This window comes from Enhydra lutris, unplaced genomic scaffold (genome assembly GCF_002288905.1).
Source record: "Enhydra lutris kenyoni isolate GAN:26980312 unplaced genomic scaffold, ASM228890v2 scaffoldscaffold8, whole genome shotgun sequence".
Classification (NCBI taxonomy): domain Eukaryota; kingdom Metazoa; phylum Chordata; class Mammalia; order Carnivora; family Mustelidae; genus Enhydra; species Enhydra lutris.
This window is the reverse complement of record NW_019154092.1, coordinates 2,181,528-2,199,879: the sequence shown is the minus strand read 5'-3', so window position 1 is coordinate 2,199,879 and position 18,352 is coordinate 2,181,528. Positions and strand designations below refer to the sequence as shown.

Below are 18,352 nucleotides of genomic sequence, written 5' to 3'. Positions count from 1 at the left end.
TCCCAAGACTCCCATATCAGTTTGGAATACCTCCAACATTCTAGAGATCATGACCCTGGAGACCAAAGTTTTCTTATAAGCTCCCTGTGTGTGGCCTGAGGCCCACCTTCAGACATAGAAGGGAGTTGGAGCCTATAAAGACGGCCTTGTCCTTTTCATTGGTGGCATGGCCCCAATTTGTTGGATGGGCTCCCCTGCTATAGATGGGTTTTACTGCTCTCCTGAACATCCTGCTTGTGCCTAATCCTCTTGTCCTTTGGATTTCATCATTTCTGATAACCTACTGTACCTAAAACTGACAGACCCCAGATTATGCATGTATCCTGGCATTTAAGGGACTACAATTTTTTTCTTTTTAGTTAATTTTTTTTAAGATTTTATTTATTTACTTAACAGAGAGAGACAGTGAGAGAGGGAACACAAGCAGGAGGAGTGGGAGAGGGAGAAGCAGGCTTCCCACTAAGCAGGGAGCCCGATGTGGGGCTCAATCTCAGGACCCTGGGATCATGCCCTGAGCCGAAGGCAGACGCTTAACGACTGAGCCACCCAGGCGCCCTTATAGTTTTTTTTTATTGAAAGGTAGTTGGCAATACAATATCATATCATATTATAATAGTTCCAGACATATAACACAGTGACTCGAAGTTTATATACATTACAAAGTGATCACAATGATAAACCAGCTTTCATCTGTCAGTCTGTCACCACACTGAGTCATTACTTGTTACTGACAATATTCCCCATGTTTTACATTGTATCCTTATGTCTTCTTTGCTTTAGAACTGGAAGTTTGTACTTTTAGTCCCCTTTCTCTATTTTGCCCATCCTCCCACCCTAAAGGACTACAGATTAAATAGAAAGCATTGCTAAAAAGTCAAACATCTCTGTCTACCACTGTTGTCTAATTTGGGGAGAAGCAGAATACCAGTAGAAGCTGATTCTGTTTTCTTTTCTTTCAAAGCAAATATCACTTCTATGTGCATGGACTCTCACTAGGATGAAAGTTTTAGCACTGTTGGAAACATTGTTAGAGATACATAAATCTCCAATTATTGGCAGCATTTCACTCTTTTTTAGTTTTTTTATTAAGGCTGTATGAATTATGCTTTTAAACTCTAGAGGAGTAGTTCTCAAAGTGCCATCCGGGACTAGCAGCGCCAGCAGCACCTGGGAACTTGTCAGAAATGCAGATTCACAGTCCCCACATCACAGCTACTGAATTAGAACCCAGGGGCTAGGGAAGCTGGCAGTCTGCCTTTTAATAAGCCTGCAGAGATTCTGATCACACTCACGTTTAAGAAGAACCTAGAGCTGCATCTTAAAATTATAGGTACAGAAGTGAATGTGTAACAATCTTTTGCCATGTACTATGAATAGATCTTGGTTAAATATTCAAAATTCAAAGTTGATTTAGTATTTAATAGCGATTAGAGCTATACAGGAGTGATTTTTTTTTTAAAGATTTTATTTATCTGTCTGACAGACAGAGATCACAAGTAGGCAGAGAGGCAGGCAGAGAGAGAGGAGGAAGCAGGCTCCCCGCAGAGCAGAGAGCCCAATGTGGGGCTTGATCCCAGGACCCCGAGACCACGACCCGAGCCGAAGGCAGAGGCTTCAACCCACTGAGCCACCCAGTACAGGAGTGATTTTGATATTTTTAAGGTGCATGCCATCGAAGCACTGGTTAGCTTTTAGTCTTTTAGGTACAGTGATCCCTTCCTGACCCTGAGGCCATGTTCCGGAGAACCTCCCTATGAAGAGGTCTTTAGCGGAAGGGCTTAAAAACCTATTAGGATTAGAGCAAATCTTTGGAAGCTCTAAAGATTTTCTCCACTTGTCAAAATAAAGCAGAAAAGAAATATAAACATTTAATTCAGTTTAAAGTGGTAGTAATTGGGTAGCCTCCATATACCATCTCTTACACTCTACCAAGATTGGTTTCTCATCCTGGGTAGAAATCTAGGTCAGGAATAAAAAATGGAGACTGTATAATCTCAAGCTATAAATTGGCCCCAAAACATTTAAGTTTATTGAACCAAAGCATTGTATTAAAAGAAAAGTTAAAGGTGTTTCTCAGCAACCATGTTGGGCCCATAGCTATTCTTTTGAGGTTCACCTCAGTGAGGGCAGCCATCCCTGTAAACTGGTCCCTTAGCAGGCCCGTGAGAGAGGGAATTTACAAATCAGATGGCCAGTAGGGGTGGCCCGGTGTCTCAGTGGTAATGATCTGACTCGCGTCTGTGTGCCTTCCAGCTACCCTCCCAGTTGCAGAGAGCTTCAGCTTCTGCTTGGTCACTTTGCTGTCTGATGTGGCTTATAGGGACCCCTCACTTAGGGATGAGGTAAGTGCATGGTGAATTGGAGTGAATTTCTTTCTTTTTTTTAAGATTTTATTTTTTATTTATTTGAGAGAGAGAGAGAGAGAAAATGAGCACGAGCAGGGGGAGGGGCAGAGGGAGAGGAAGAAGCAGACTCCCTGCTGAGCAAGGGAGCTCAATCCCAGGACCCCAAGATCATGACCTGAGCTGAAGGCAGACACTTAACCGACTGAGCCATCCAGGCATCCCTGGAGTTCATTTGTACACAATCAAGAGTCCCAAAGTAACGAAAAGAGTAAAAAAAACCTTTGAAGTGATCAGGTTGTTTCAGTTGATTTATTTTGTACTAACACACCTAAGAAACGTTGAATATTTGCCTAGAGAACTTTACAGGTTACCCAGTGACCTCGTTGACTGTTTCTCATTTAGCTTTCCCCATGGTCCTGTGAGGTCGGCAGGTCGGCAGCAAAAGGCAGATGCCCCTCACTTTCCTGACTCTGTTGGGGATTCATTCATGGAAGGGAATTATCTAGATGGTTGAAATTATATTCAGATTTTAAGTGCTCAGATTTTTTTCATTTTAGTTTATTTTGTTGAAATGTTACTTAAATGCCTTCAGACTCTTGTTCTTAAAGAATACAATCATAATCTAAACTTTTTCTTAATCAGATTTTTTTTTTTGAAAATCAGTTCGTATATGCTGTTATCCTCAGTTCCTGCCAAGGAGTGCTGGTTGCTTATCTATATGTTAAACCTTCCCAGCTAGTTATGCTTTTTGAGTTCTTATATCTGTTTTTTAAATTTTTAAAGTCTCTTTACTTAATTGAACTTTAAATTTTGTTGAGAGTATTTCTGCCATTAATGTTCTTCTCCATCCTTCTTTCCTAGTTTAGGTTCTTTATTTATAGGTTGGCCAAAGAGATAACTAAATATATTAGAATTGTATATCATTATTTCAGAAGTTAACAGGCTATAAGTTAATGGCTTTTTTGTAAATAACATTTATCAAAACATCAATACTAAAGATGATGGCATAACTTTAATACATGAAATGGAGAAAGTCTTGCTTTTCAAATCTTCATATATTATTCAGCATCGTTTAACATCAGCAACATGTCAGAAATTTACCTTGATTGGGAACACGTCATAGGAGAACAATTTTATTCTCTTCTTTGCCTGGGGTTTCCTCCAAGACTGGTAGTAGAGGGAAATAAGGTAGATGCAGTCTAGTTGATCTTCAACAAGGCATTAGAGAAACACCCTCCTGAAATCCTAGATCTAGAATACGGGCTAAAGGTCAAAACAATTTGGAAGGTTTGTGGAGCTGTCTGGACTACCCTAGAGGGTGCTGACCCAGCAGAAGCCTCCCCTAGACTCCCCTCCACCTCTTACTATTGAAGCAAAACAAGCCAGGGCCATAAATGAAGATTCAGAAAGCAAGTTGGTTTCATTTGTAGATGACACAATGCTGGGAATCAGAGACCAGGACAATGAACGAAAGCTAATCCCCTGAGCTTTGGTGGCGTCAATGACAGGCAAAAAATGCCAACAGCATCAGTAGTGGTGTAGAAAAGATTCAAGTATTTTAGGTATTTGTAAGCTCATTGAGCCAGCAGAGTGAAGCAGCTGGCTAACCGCTGATGTCATGTGGATGGAAGTCTAGAATATGTTTAGAGTGTGGTGATTACTCAGGGTGAGTCCCAACATCCCTGGAATATTAATGTATTTTCCTGAGCATCACAATTTGAGACTGTTTTTGACACATGGGACTATCGTGAAATAAGAAGCAGGCACTCAGCATCATAAAACATGTGTAGTCCTAAGGAATGGGTTAAAAGAATTAGGGGTATTTGCCACAAAAAGAGATTTGGGGGCCTATTACCTGTTTCTGGAATATGGAAAAAGGAGTGGCTCCAAGGGCCAGAGGTCACAAGCCCGAGGACAATATTGGCCCACAGTTAGGGGGCACTCTGGACCAACACAGGAGGGCCGGTTTCTGTCCCTGGAAGTTCAGCTGATTGGCCACTCACCAGAGCTATCATTCAGGGATATATGTATCAGATATGGGTATGAATATAATGTGTAAAGCTCCTTCTAATTCTGAATGAATTTTGTGACACTTAACCTGATTTTGTTTATAAATTTGTCTTTTCTGTTTCTGTGGCTATTACAGATTTTAGAGGCACTTTTGCAGGTTTTGCATGTCCTTTTGGGAATGTGCCAGGCCTTGGAGATTCAAGAAAAAGGTATGATTATAAATCTGAGGCTTTTTTTTTCTTAATGACTTTGTGATTACTTTTTTCCTTTGCTTTTCCCAGTGTTCTTTTTTGTGCTTTACTGTTTGTATACCTGATGGATGAAACCTTCCTCTATTAGTTTGCCTTTGTTGTGTATTAGCTAAAAGGCCACATGGGGGTCATGAGCACAGCTCTGCTACCTGAATACCAGGTGACCTTAGACAAGTCACCTCACCCTTTTTGGGCCTCAGTTTCTTTGTTTATAACATGCCCAGCTGCCTCTAGTGTAAGGCTACCAACATAATCCCAGGAGGACGGTATATATTAAGTAGTAAAGGTAGCTGATAATAGGACTACCTGTGTTACTGATTTGGGTGTACCATGCCTAGACCGAGACCTCCCAGAGAGAACAGCTGTGTGTGACAAAGACGTAGTCTGAAGTTGTTGTTCATGTCAGCCCTTGGGCTGACCTGTTGCTGTGGCTTGTTCTGACCCACATTTGCTAGGGGTGGGTTGTGAGATGTCAGCCAATGTTACCAGCTGGTGCAGCACAACTCGCTCCCGGGCAGCCTTTTGATACCGTAACATTTTCACTTTGTCTTCTAGAATATCTTTGCAAATACGCCATCCCATGCCTGATCGGAATCTCACGAGCATTTGGGCGTTACAGCAACACGGAAGAGTCTCTGCTTTCAAAACTGTTCCCCAAAGTCCCTCCTCATTCCCTCCGAGTCCCTGAGGAGCTTGAAGGTGTGCGGAGGCGATCCTTCAATGACTTCCGCTCCATCCTCCCCAGCAATCTGCTGACGGTGTGTCAGGAGGGCACCCTGAAGAGGAAGACCAGCAGTGTGTCCAGCATCTCTCAGGTGGGGCTGTGTGCCTGGGAGGCAGGCACAGAGGTCACTCTTCTTAAGTGCTCACCTGAAGAAAATCTCACTGGCATGCTCTTCGAGGAAATTCATGAAACAGGAAAGGTTCTCACTGGAATTCTGTGTAATAATACATGGGCTTGCTTTGGACTTTTAAGATTTATAAGTGATTTCATCTCCTAGTCATCTCCTAGTATTTTTTTCCCTAGCAGTTGGGTGCCAAGCTCTATTCTGAGTAGGAGACAGTTGGTACCTTTAAGAAGTACATAATTGACTCAGGGAGACAAGCTAAGTGCTAAGGGAGACAAGACACCAAGTGCTAAGAATAATTCAACTCACTAATGAAGTATAAAATCTGTGGCTAAGCACGAAGAAATTAGGGACATGGTATACAGTAGAGGAACACTTAGCTTAGGTGGGCTTCAGGGAGGAGGTAAGGTGTGGATCAGGACTGGAGGTACAAACATTGGGCTGGCAGGGAGAATCTTGTCTAAGGAGAAACTGACAGGAGTTTGGCCTTTTCTAATCTGTAAGGTGGTTTTGTGTTTCAGGTCAGCCCTGAACGCGGGATGCCCCCTCCCAGCTCCCCTGGAGGATCTGCCTTTCACTACTTTGAAGGTGGGCTTCACCTTTCTGACAGGAAAATTGACCTGGTACTTGGAGAGCAGGTTCACTGTGACTTACCGTGATGTAAAAGATGCTGATAATAACATCTGCTGTCATGCATCTAGAGAGTCAAACTTTTAGACAGCATTTACTCTCTATTTTTGTTTAAACTTCTTAATTTTAAGTTTTGTTAAACTTCTTAATTTTAAAATATTTCAAATGTGCAGTAAAGTGCAGATGATAATATACAGACCCTCAGGGCACCTGGGTGGCTCAGTGGGTTAAAGTCTCTGCCTTCAGCTCAGGTTATGATCTCAGGGTCCTGGGATCGACCCCTGCATCGGGCTCTCTGCTCAGCAGGGAGCCTGCCTCCCCCTCCCTCTCTGCCTACTTGTGATCTCTCTCTCTCTGCCAAATAAATAAAAATCTTAAAAAAAAAAAAAATATATATATATATATATATGTATATATATATACACAGACCTTCATGTGTCTATCATCAAAATTTTAATAAATTAACCTGTGAAAGCACTGGTTTTCAGGTGGAAGTACTCATGGTAGGCCCTGCTTTTTTTTTGTTTTGTTTTAAAGTCATTAATTATGTAAATAATATTTTTTTAAAATGTAATAATGATACAAGTAGTACTTTTTTTAATAAATATTACTTTTTTATAGAGCTTTGTGGATCACAAAGCATTTTCACGTAATTTACTGAATTAGATTCATAGGATAGCCTTGTACAGTGTCAGCCATGTGGTAAAATTGCCTCTACCTTATTTTTGAGAGAAGTAGGAGTTAAGTGATAGGTTAAGTGATAGGAAGTGGGGAAACCAGAATGCTATATCTATTCCATTTTTGGATCATGCTAAATACTAAAAGAGCATTTCTTAAAAGATGTGAGGGGAATTAAAAGAAAAAAAATGAGGAGAGAATCTGAACTCAAATAAATGTGGGCAGCTTTGCCTAGAGTGTCTCTTAGCTGTGTGAGAATGTACCCTGTGTTATAGTCTGTGTGTATGTTAGAATGTAAAGGCCAAGCTCACTCACTCAAAATCCTGCTGCTCCCAGAGAGAACCACTTGTGGTTGAATTATCCCTCCAGGCTTTATTTTATTTATTTATTTTAAAATTTTATTTATTTATTTGACACAGAGAGAGACAGATAGTGACAGAGATAGCAAGAGAGAGCACAAGCAGGAGGAGAGGCAAAGGGAGAGGGAGAAACAGGCTTCCCACTGAGCAGGGAGCCCGATTCGGGGCTCGATCCCAGGATCCTGAGATCATGACCTGAGCTGAAGGCAGACGCTTAACCAGCTGAGCCACCCAGGTGCCCCTCCCTCCAGGCTTTAAACAACCCCTGCCACCTGTCTGTCCTTGGGGCATCTGAAGACAGCCATGGTGTGCCCTTGAAGGCTTTGCTTTCCCTGGTGAACAGCTCTTCTGATCTCTCTACTTATGGGCCCCTCTCCATTGGGGCAGCCCTTCTTGGTGCACTTCCAGAGAGTGGCCAGGATGGGGGTGCACCCAGGTGTGGGCCACCTGTGTGAACTTCCTGCACTCATCCAGCAGAGGCAGGCTGAGCAGGGCTCTGTGCCGGCCTCTTTGCTTCAGCGGTGAGCTCCACTCCTGCTCATGAAAGTACACCTCATTGTCAAGACAAGCAGGAAGCACACTGTTCCTTCGTTTTCTGCTCCAGTACCTCCTGTTCGACTCTGATTTTTCTTTTGTTTTCAAGATTTTATTTTTAAGTAATCTCTGCACCCAACATGGGGCTCGAACTCAACCCCAAGATCAAGAGCTGCGTACCTTACTGACTGAGCCAGCCCAGCACCCCAAGTCTGGTTTTTCTTGCAGTTGGTCTTTCTTCTCTTTCCAGGGCCTTTTCTACAGAGCCGTAAGAATGTTTTTAAAGAGTTTAAAAAAAAAAAAAAAAAAAAGAATGTTTTTAGAGTTCTTAAAAGCACAAATCATTTCTACCTTAAAAACTTTCAATGAAAAAAAAAAAAAACTTTCAATGACTCCTCCCTTCATGAATCCCATTTCTTAGATCCTTTACTCTGCATTTCTGTCTTTTGCCTCCATCTCTACCTTAGTCCCTATTTCATGGCTTCTGAAAGGCGTCCTCTAATGACAAACATTTTATCTTCTTCTTTATTATTATTTTAAAAATAAGCTTGTATATACTTAAGGTATATGACATGATTTGATATACGTTTACATAGTGAAGTGATGACTCTAATCATGTCCTCACCATTATCATTTTTTTCTTTTTTTTTAATGCAGTGATATCACCTGAAATCTGCTTTCTTAGCAACTTTCCAGTATTTGATGCCATATTATTAAATATTGTCATCATGCTATACATTAGCTCTCTAGACTTATTCATACTATTTAACTGCAACTTTGTACCTTTGACCAACATCTCCCCATTTCCCCCATCTCCCTGAACCCTGGTAACGATTGCTCAGCTCTGCTCCCATGTATTCGACTTTTTAAAGTGTCCACATATAAGTGAGATCATGCAGTTTATTTTCTGTCCATGTCTGGCTTATTCACTTCACGTAATGTCCTTCAGGTTCATCGATGTTGCAAACAGCAAAATCTTTCTTAGGGCTGAATAATACTCCTGTGTGTGTGTGTGTGTGTGTGTGTGTGTGTGTATCCAGCACTTGTGAGTGAATATGAATAAATAAATACTTATGAATAAATATACATATCTGTGTGTGTAAATATATCTGTTTATACACATTTGACATATACACAGACACATACTCCTTACCTTCTTCCCTACCTATTTAAACCAGCTTTGTTCTCACTCTTTCCTCATTCATTCCCTCCTTCAGTGATCATTTATGATGTTGGCCTCCAGTGTCTCAACTGCTCTCCATATTATTGCCCATCCTCTTTGTAAGTTGCCTGTTTGCTCCCATGGGACCCATTCGCCTGTAATCAGGTCAGCAGAACATCAGTAGCATCATAGAAATACACACCAGTTTTGACACAATCAGGATAAACCCAACTCTTTGCTTTTTCTGTGATGCAGGGCTTCAGAAAGCAATAAAATGTATTATTTGTTTTTTAATGGGCTGGTAATTGTCTATCACTATTTAATACGAAAATACTACAAACTTAACTATTTTCTAGTCATAGTCTTCTATCATAGATAACTTTCAAACAGTTATAGACTTTTGGGGTTCATATTTATTCATAAGTATTAGATGATTGACTTTTTGTTCTTATTTTGAAACCTCTAATAATGTACATTTTTGTTCTAATTTTGGTGGTGAAATATCTTGGGGTCCTGAGGACCTGAAACTTACATATGTCAACCTTTAAAAAGATGTAATACTTAAAAAAAAATGTAATACTCTTTTTTTTCTAGTTACATAAAGTTATACTGTCTGTGTTGAAAATACTAGGACACGATTATATCTGAGCTTTGATGTGAAACACTCTCATGAGAGATATCATTCTCCAGAGATTTGAAATCCAGCCTTTACTTGTTTATTAAAAAAAAAAAAAAAAAAAAAAAGAATTGGCGTATAAACAAAAGCAAAATCTATGCCTTTGTTGGTTACTAAGGGAAACAGCTTGAGGAAGTATCCTGGTCATATGTGACCGTGATTGACTTTCTGGTTTTCTTCCCTGCCAGTCTCGTACTTACCTGATGGGAGTGCCCTGGAGCCTGATTACTACTTTTCCACCATCAGTTCCAGTTTCTCAGTTTCTCCTCTTTTCAATGGCATCACCTATAAGGAGTTTAATATTCCACTAGAAATGCTTCGAGAACTTTTAAACTTGGTAAGGAAAATATCCGTGGTTAAACAGAGCCTGTGTACCTCAGTCAGTAAAATCGCTAGTGGTATAAGCATGGCTTTTGTTTTGGTTTTTCTTTTTGTTTTGGTTTGATTTTTCATGGAGAGAGAGAGATCAGTGAGTAGTCGGGGAGGGGCAGAGGTAGACAGACAGAGAAAAGGAGAAAAGGAGAAAGAATCTCAAGCAGACTCCATGCTGAGCGTGGAGCCCAACACAGGGCTTAATCTCACAAGCCTGAGGTCAGGACCTGAGCTGAAATCAAGAGTCGGATGCTTAACTGACTGAGCCACCTGGACGCCAAACCCTGGTTGGTTGTTTGTTTGTTTGTTTTTCCAAAAGAAAAACTAGGAGTTTTTCAGTATTTCAGAATATAACTTAGAAGTCATAAATTTTTGTTGGAAGAAGGAGAGAGTAACACATGAAGTCATTTGTGTAACGTTTTCATTGAATCATTTTAGCGCTCATGTGGGAGAGGCAGGGATTCATCCCCATTTTAGAGGTGAGGCAATCAGTGCCAGATACATCAAGGATCTATCAGCCAAGGGCAGGGCTGGGACTCAGCCCAGGGAATCTGACCCCAAGTCTAGTTCCTTATTGCTCTGGACTCCCTCCCATTGGCTGATATTTTTAGATCAATACAAAACCTTTTTTTTCATATTTGGATACCTCGGGCTGACCTCTGAAGTAGCATCAGAGAAGGCATTGGTGCCATTGTCCCAATTCTGAAATAGATGGGTCTCTGATCCAGGGACTCTGAAGTTGTTATGATTGAGCTGAGTTGCTTTGAGACAGATTCAAGTGGGTAGATAAGGATAAAGATGCTATCAGGGACAGACTCTAAAAATGAGACTTTCATCTTTGAAAAGTATGAGAGGGTCTCCCTCAGTGTGGAGTGTGAACAGAAATCCCTGCAGGAGCTGGTTTTAGGCTGAAGATTTAAGAAGACATTAAAGCAGGGGCACCTTGGTGGGTCAGTCGGTTGAGCATCCGACTCTTGATCTCAGCTCAGGTCTTTTTTTTTTTTTTTTTTTTTTTTTTTAAGATTTTACTTATTTGATAGAAGACACAACAAGAGAAGGAACACAAGCAGGGGGAGTGGGAGAGGGAGAAGCAGGCTTCCCACTGAGCAGGGAGCTCGATGCAGGGCTCGATCCCAGGACCCCAGGATCATGATCCGAGCCGAAGGCAGACGCTTACGACTGAGCCACCCAAGCGCCCCTCAGCTCAGGTCTTGATCTCAGTGTCGTGAGTTCAAGCCCCCAAGTTGGGCTGCATACTGGGAGGGGAGCCGACTTTAAAAAAACACAACAAAGCATGAAAGCATTGGCAATAATTAATGAGGATAGAGCCACAGTGAATTACTAAATAGCCTACAAATGTTTTTGAAGTTGCCCTCAAGAAGGAAAACTCTCCCTAAACCGCTCTTCCCTGTTAGTGTCCCAGACCAAAGGCCTGGGTGGCCTTCTCAGATAGTCAGGTAACTCTTCCTAGTATCACGTCAGAAATCCCAGTTGAAGGCTGCGTGTTTCACATTCTTTTATAAAGGCGGTTCTTTTTCCCAGAATGTTTTAACTTCTCAAGGTTAGCTTTTCTTCCAGGCAGTTTTTCATTTCTTCTCCTTTCATTTCCTCTATCATTGTCTCATCGGGCTCCCTGCTCAGCGGGGAGCCTGCTTCTCCCTCTGCCTCTGCCTGCCACTCTGTCTGCCTGTGCTCACTCTCTCTGACAAATAAATAAAATCTTTAAAAAAAAAAAAAGAACTACAGTTGGGGTGGCAGACAGTTTTATCAGGAGGCTCTGTGGTTGCCAGAACAGTTCATTCCTGTACTAAATGCTAGTACAGAGCATGGGTGGAAATAAGTGCTTCTGTTAGAAATCTAGAATGGGTGCTGCATTTGGAGTACCTAGGCAGCTTCCAGAGGGCTGGAGCACCAGGCCTGCAGCAAGAGGACGAGGAGGAGTCATCAGGGCCGAGGACTGGCTGGGAAGGTGTCCCTGATGTCTGGGAGGAGGTTTGGGTGCATTGTCAGTGATGCCTAGAGTCTGAATACTTTCACATCTTGGAAATGGAAATCTAATGTCAGCAAATTTGAGGGAGTTGGTTCCTTTCCCATTTTCATGTTTTTCCACTCAAGGGCAGGAAGACAAGTTCCAAGTGATGGTAGAATTGAGGACATTTTCTGTGTTATAGTTTGATGTGAAGCCATAATGGGTATATTGTTGACCTGTCATTTCCATCTCGTTTCTCATCTCATGAGCTCGTTACATGGTTTCATCTGTCAACATGATTTGTTCTTTATTAGAGGGAGCTGGCATCTCTGTCTCCCTGTGTTCATCAGGTGTCTCATGAGGTCTTGTTTCCTCTGACAGGTGAAGAAGATCGTCGAGGAGCCTGTTCTCAAATCCTTGGATGCAGTCGTAGCCAGCGTGATAGAGGTACATCTGTTCGGGTCACCATCCTGAGATCAGCCTGATGTGAGCCTGTGCGTAGAGAGAACAGGAAGAGTTTGTGGGTGGGGACTGGAGTGACAAGTTGTCAGTGAGCTTTCAGCTTAGTGTCCCCATAGTGGCCACACAGCCTTCCCCTGAGAGCTTGCTCTGTGCTGCCTCTTTTAAATCGATCACCTCACAGTGGTCTAACAGCCGCTTGGCTGTCTTTCTCCTTCTCCGGTTCCTGTAAGATAGCCAAAGATGGTGAGTTTTCAGCGAGAGGAGGGTGGTTTTTTCCATTAGAACAGTATGTGGAGGTTTGGAGGGTGCAGTGGTGACCCCCCACAGGCATCTCTGAACAGCCTGAGTCTTTTGTTTTCCTCTGCCTGATGCTTAAGAGATGGAGGAGAGGAATTCAACTGTTCCAAGTGGTGAATCATGATAAACGGTGACTCCATCTCTGTAATGCTACATCAGGAATATAATACTCACTCAGCTGGGCCTCACCCTGTAAGGCAGAGGGAGGTCCGGAGAATTTCCATGGTGTAGTCACGTGTCTCTGCTCCTTCACAGGCCAACCCTAGCGCTGATCTCTACTACACCATATTCAGCGACCCTCTCTACGTGGCCATGTTCAAGATGCTGCGTGACACTCTGTACTACATGAAAGGTATGGACGGTTTGTGCCCACATGTGACTGTGGTGACACGGGGTTCCAGGCCACTGCCGCAGGTCTGTTCTTCCTTCTGCCATGGTTGCTTAAAAACACGCGAGTAGGGCGCCTGGGTGGCTCAGTGGTTAAAGCCTCTGCCTTCTGCTCAGGTCATGATCCCGGGGTCCTGGGATCGAGTCCTGCATCGGGCTCTCTGCTCAGCAGGGAGCCTGCCTCCTCCTCCTCTTTCTCTCTGCCTGCCTCTCTGCCTACTTGTGATGTCTGTCAAATAAAAAAAACAAAAAAAACAAAAAAAACCACGCGAGTAACATGGTCACATTACTAAAATTTGGGGGAAGAAACAAATAAGAAAGAAAAAGATCCATTCATGATCTTGCACCCATGATATCATCAATGATGGCTCCTTTGGTGGGTTTTTTCCTCAGAGGCTTTTCTGACATGGCTGTGTTGTCTTGTCATGATCACCTGATCTTGTATACAATTTAACATGTCTATTTTAGATATTTCAAAAAGTTAAAAAAATAAGAAAATGAGGCATTTATTATAATCTGATAATAGATTATAGATAGATTATAGATTTAGATAATAGAGAAAATAGTTATCAGATTATTTATCAGATTATTATAGTTATATAGTTATAGTTATCAGATTATTATAGTTTAGCATGTGCACACACACAAATTTAGCCTTTCCTTCTTTTGTGCATTTTTAAAATGTGTTTCCTGCTTTCTTTTATGTTATAGAATGTTCTTCTCCATCAACATAAGTTTTGATGACCATGTAGTATTCTGTCAAGGAGAAGGTGTACTATACAAGATGTACAAGACGTACTATAATCTAGTTAGCTGTTTTCCTAATTCGGTTCCAGAAACTCCTGGGACTTTGTGTCAGGCTGGAGACCCAGCAAGTGTTAGGTTCACAAAGAAGGGTGGAAGGGACTGGCCTGTCCAACCTGACCTTCAGGTGCCCTGAGGCTTCTCTCCCCACCTGAGCCTCGTGTTGCTGGCTTCCTTGGCTTTTCTGACTTGTTCCCATCACAGGGATTCTCCTGATTTTTCCAGGCCCCAAAGATGAGAGTTGGAAAAAGCTATGAACTCTGGGTGCCCCAGAGAAGCAGCCCTGTACCCAGGGAATTCTCGTCTTCAGGCAATAGCCAGTTTTCCCCTTAGCTGATAGCCCATAACCTTTTCATTTAAAACAACAACAACAACAACAACAAAAAACAAACCACTAAAGTATTTCTCACTGTTAGGGGGACCAGTTCCAGCAATGATACATCCCAGTTTCTGTGTTTCATACATTCAAGTTTTAGTATATTGACTGCTTAAAACACAGCATGGCTCTCACTTCCCTGGGAAATGGTCATTTCTTCTGAGTGCCCAGTAGTGTGTATGCTGACAGCCAGCACAGCCTATCCAGATTCTTCCCAGTGGGCATTCTTATCTTTCTTTCTTTCTATTTTTTTTTTTTTTTTTTTTGAGAGAGCGAGTGAGAGCACAGCATGCCTCTGTGTATGTATGTGAGCAGGTGGGGAGGGCCAGAAGGAGAGAGAGAATCTTAAGCAGGGGCTTGACTTCATGACACTGAGATCATGACCTGAGCTGAGATCAAGAATTGGACGCCTAACTGACAGCCACCCAGGCGCTGCCCCCGCAGTGGGCATTCTTACAGCCAAAAGAGCCGGCAGCAGACCTACTCCTCTTGGGTTCCTGTTAGAGTGGGAGAGACCATAGGGTTACTGCCTGAACTTTTGTGGTTTGTTTCCACCCACAATGCCTGCTGTCTTTCCCACAGACCTCCCAACCTCCTTTGTGAAGGAGATCCATGATTTTGTACTGGAGCAGTTCAACACGAGCCAGGGGGAGCTCCAGAAGATTCTGCATGATGCCGACCGGGTCCACAATGAACTGAGCCCCCTCAAGCTTCGCTGCCAGGCAAACGCCGCCTGTGTGGACCTCATGGTGTGGGCCGTGAAGGACGAGCAAGGTGAGCATCACCCCTGCCGTGCCCCAGATGTCCAGTGTCCTGTCCTCAGGTTGAGGAAACTGGACACGGGAGGAGGTGATGGCCAAGGCCACAGGGACTGTGTGTTCTCTTCCTTGTTTCTTGATGGTTCTTTAGGCTTTTATGTGGAGAAGTGGGAGGTCTGTGCTGGAGGAAAAGTTGCTTGTCTAGGGTGTACAGCAGAATGGGAAGTGTGTGGCAGACTGTGGATAGCTGCCATGTGCAGAGCTCTAGGATGAGAGGCTCAGGGACAGCAGAGAGGAGAGGGCAGTCCCTCACCACATGGGCTGGTGTCTTCACAACAGCAGAGATGGAGCAGAGATGAGGTTTCAGTTAAGGACGTGTGACTGCCTGTAAATACTTTCTGGTGTAGCCACTCATTATTAATAAAGTCTGCAAAAAGTATGCCCATGGACATTTAATTGTATGATTAATTGGTGAACAAGTATTTTGTAAATGTTGGCCTTTGCTAATTGTTCATCCCCTCCTCTCATTTTGATGTTAGGTGCTGAAAATCTTTGCATCAAGCTCTCCGAGAAGCTACAGTCTAAGACGTCCAGCAAAGTCATCATTGCTCATTTGCCCTTGCTTATCTGCTGTCTGCAGGTGAGTCTCACGGACACTGGCGAGGCTTTGGTCCCGTCAACCAGGGGAATCTTCTTGTTATATCTTTTAGGCTCTGGTTGACATGCCAGCAGCACAACCTGAGCTGTTGCCTCTAGGAACTTGAACCAGAGCCTGCTGTGGACACAGTTCATCAATGAGTGGGGGGCTGCTGCTGACAGTGTGCCAGGGATTTCTGTGATTTCCAGGAGCAGCTGAGTCTGTGGAGAGGCCACCCTGTGTCTACTGGGCCATTCCCACGACCACAGGCTAAGTGCTGAGGACACCTCCCAATGTCTGCAGTGCCGGCTCTGCTCTCAGAGACTCTTACCCGGCCAACTGACCAATCCCGATAACCGTATCTGCCCTTGTTCAGAAATCATGTTGTGTATCCTTTCTCCCCTAAATTTGCTTCCAAAAGGAATGGACATACTTTAGCAATATATCTCCCTATTAGGCTAAGCAGAGCCTAGACCATGCTCCTTTCCTCTTTGTCTGCCCCGTGAGCAAAGTGGCCCTGAATGTTTTGACCTTGGAAGTTTCTGGTCCCCAACTCAGGTGTCGGAAAGGTTGGGCATCTATTGCTTGGGCCTGCTATGCTGGCTACAGCCTGTGTTGTATGATGGCTTGATGGTGTGTTGCAGGGTCTGGGCCGCCTGTGTGAGAGGTTCCCGGTGGTGGCGCATTCAGTGACGCCGTCTCTGCGGGACTTCCTGGTTGTCCCGTCTCCTGTGCTGGTGAAGCTCTATAAGTGCCACAGTCAGTACCACACAGGTAACAGATGGCTGTACCCAAAGCCACCTCTCCAGCTCCTAAATCCCATGTGGCCCTGAGGGTCCAAGGAAAGGACCACATGACCTTGTGTGCCAGCCTACCATGGTTTCGTGACTAAGAGATTGTGGCTGGGCTGTGCGCCCTGCCCTGTTCTTGGGCTCATTCCTCCTTTATGCCTTTCTTCATGGCTTTCCATACATGACCCCATCTGGCTCCATTTCTTTCCTTCCTCCACCCTCCCTGGCATATACTCCTGCTACCACTGAGGGGTCTTCTAGTCCCACTTGGTTTTTGGCTCCTTCCATCACTGAGATGGTCTAAAGTGAGAGTCCAGCATGTTCCAGACACTGGTCAGGAGCTCTCCATGCTGGATCTCAGCTGGGTCTCAGCTAGTCCCTATTCCTGCCTCGTGAGTGTATTATCACGTTTCTATGACAAGGACATGGGCTCAGAGCAAATCTGGCCACCCGTAACCATTAGCATTCATTAACACCTGCTTCCTCCTGGGTCTCTAATGTTGTATTGCTCATCCCACCCCGTCAGTCCCGTGAAGGTGGGTGCTTTGTCCTCTCCCTTCAGATGAAGAAACCCAACCTCCAAGCAGGTGAAAGACTTTTCCCTGGACCCCGGGACAAGGAGGGGTTTCTGTAGCTCTACAGCTCCTGCTCTCTACTCACCCCCCACCCGTACTATTTTTGTGCACATCAGCTAGGTAATCTTCAGGGACAGGACCACGGCTCACACTCGGGGCTGAGTACCTGTGGGTGTTCATCAGGACTTTCAAACCATTTCTTAAGAAATCGCTGTGTTACTCATTTATTGCTTTGCAACCTGAACATTCTTCCTTTTGTTTAAACATGTTAATTTCATCCTTTCTGTTCTCATTTTTGTTGCTGAAATGTTTGGTCAAATCATTTTAGAGGGGTTGTTTTATAAGGTAAAAGTGATCAGCATATTATTTTGGTTTTGAATTATTGACAAGGGGATGGAAAATGACAGGTTTAACCAGATACATACTTGAATTTTTACATTTAGTTGCTGGCAATGATATAAAAATCAGTGTAACCAATGAGCATTCTGAGTCAACTCTAAATGTCATGTCGGGAAAGAAGACCCAACCCTCCATGTATGAGCAGCTCCGGGACATTGCCATTGACAACATCTGCAGGTGGGAGACTGGCCAGAGGGATGCGTAACCTGGGGAGGAAGGGGAAAAGTTTCAGATAAAATTACTAAAAAGTGAGAAATGTTCATAATTTTTGAAAGCTTGTTTTGGACTATTGTAAACCTACATCCGATTTTAAAAGAGAGATTATTGCATATTTTTTAATGATATTTTAAAGAAGATTTCTCCATTTATTTTAGAGAGAGAGAGGGAGAGCTCTCACACACATGTGTGCACAGGAGGGAGGGGCGAGGAAAAGGAGAGGATTCTCAAGCAGACTCTGTGCTCAGTGCAGAGCCTGATGTGGGGCTCGATGTGGAGCTTGATCTCATGATCCCAAGCTCGTGACCAGATCCGAAATCAAGAGTCAGATGCTTAGCCGACTGTGTCACCCAGGCACCCCACATTTTTTTTTTTTAAGATTTTATTTATGTTGAGGCACCTGGGTGGCTCAGTGGGTTAAAACCTCTGCCTTCAGCTCAGGTCATGATCTCAGGGTGCTGGGATCGAGCCCTGCATCGGGCTCTCTGCTCAGTGGGGAGCCTGCTTCCCCCTCCTCTCTCTCTGCCTTCCTCTCTGCCTACTTGTGATCTCTGTCTGTCAAATAAATAAATAAAATATTTTTTTTAAAAAAAGATCTAAATGTTTATAAAAAAAATTAAAAAAAAGGGGCGCCTGGGTGGCTCAGTGGGTTAAAGCCTCTGCCTTCAGCTCAGGTCATGATCTCAGGGTCCTTGGATCGAGCCCCGCATCAGGCTCTCTGCTCAGCAGGGAGCCTGCTTCCCCCTCTCTCTCTCTATGACTGCCTCTCTGCCTACTTGTGATCTCTGTCTGTCAAATAAATAAATAAAATCTTAT

The 18,352-nt window shown here is 43.5% G+C and overlaps 1 protein-coding gene across 1 annotated transcript in view; it reads left to right on the top strand.

Annotated features, from left to right (window-relative positions):
• The window catches only part of LOC111142396 (phosphatidylinositol 4-kinase alpha), a 118,299-nt gene that overhangs the window by 26,670 nt on the left and 73,277 nt on the right, over positions 1-18,352 (top strand). The window contains exons 4-14 of the mRNA XM_022495456.1: positions 2,254-2,342; positions 4,492-4,564; positions 5,162-5,421; positions 5,976-6,042; positions 9,682-9,830; positions 12,216-12,281; positions 12,849-12,945; positions 14,743-14,934; positions 15,458-15,558; positions 16,200-16,329; positions 17,365-17,497. Coding sequence (XP_022351164.1) covers positions 2,254-2,342; positions 4,492-4,564; positions 5,162-5,421; positions 5,976-6,042; positions 9,682-9,830; positions 12,216-12,281; positions 12,849-12,945; positions 14,743-14,934; positions 15,458-15,558; positions 16,200-16,329; positions 17,365-17,497 — 1,357 coding nt within the window. The remainder of the gene's footprint in view (positions 1-2,253; positions 2,343-4,491; positions 4,565-5,161; positions 5,422-5,975; positions 6,043-9,681; positions 9,831-12,215; positions 12,282-12,848; positions 12,946-14,742; positions 14,935-15,457; positions 15,559-16,199; positions 16,330-17,364; positions 17,498-18,352) is intronic.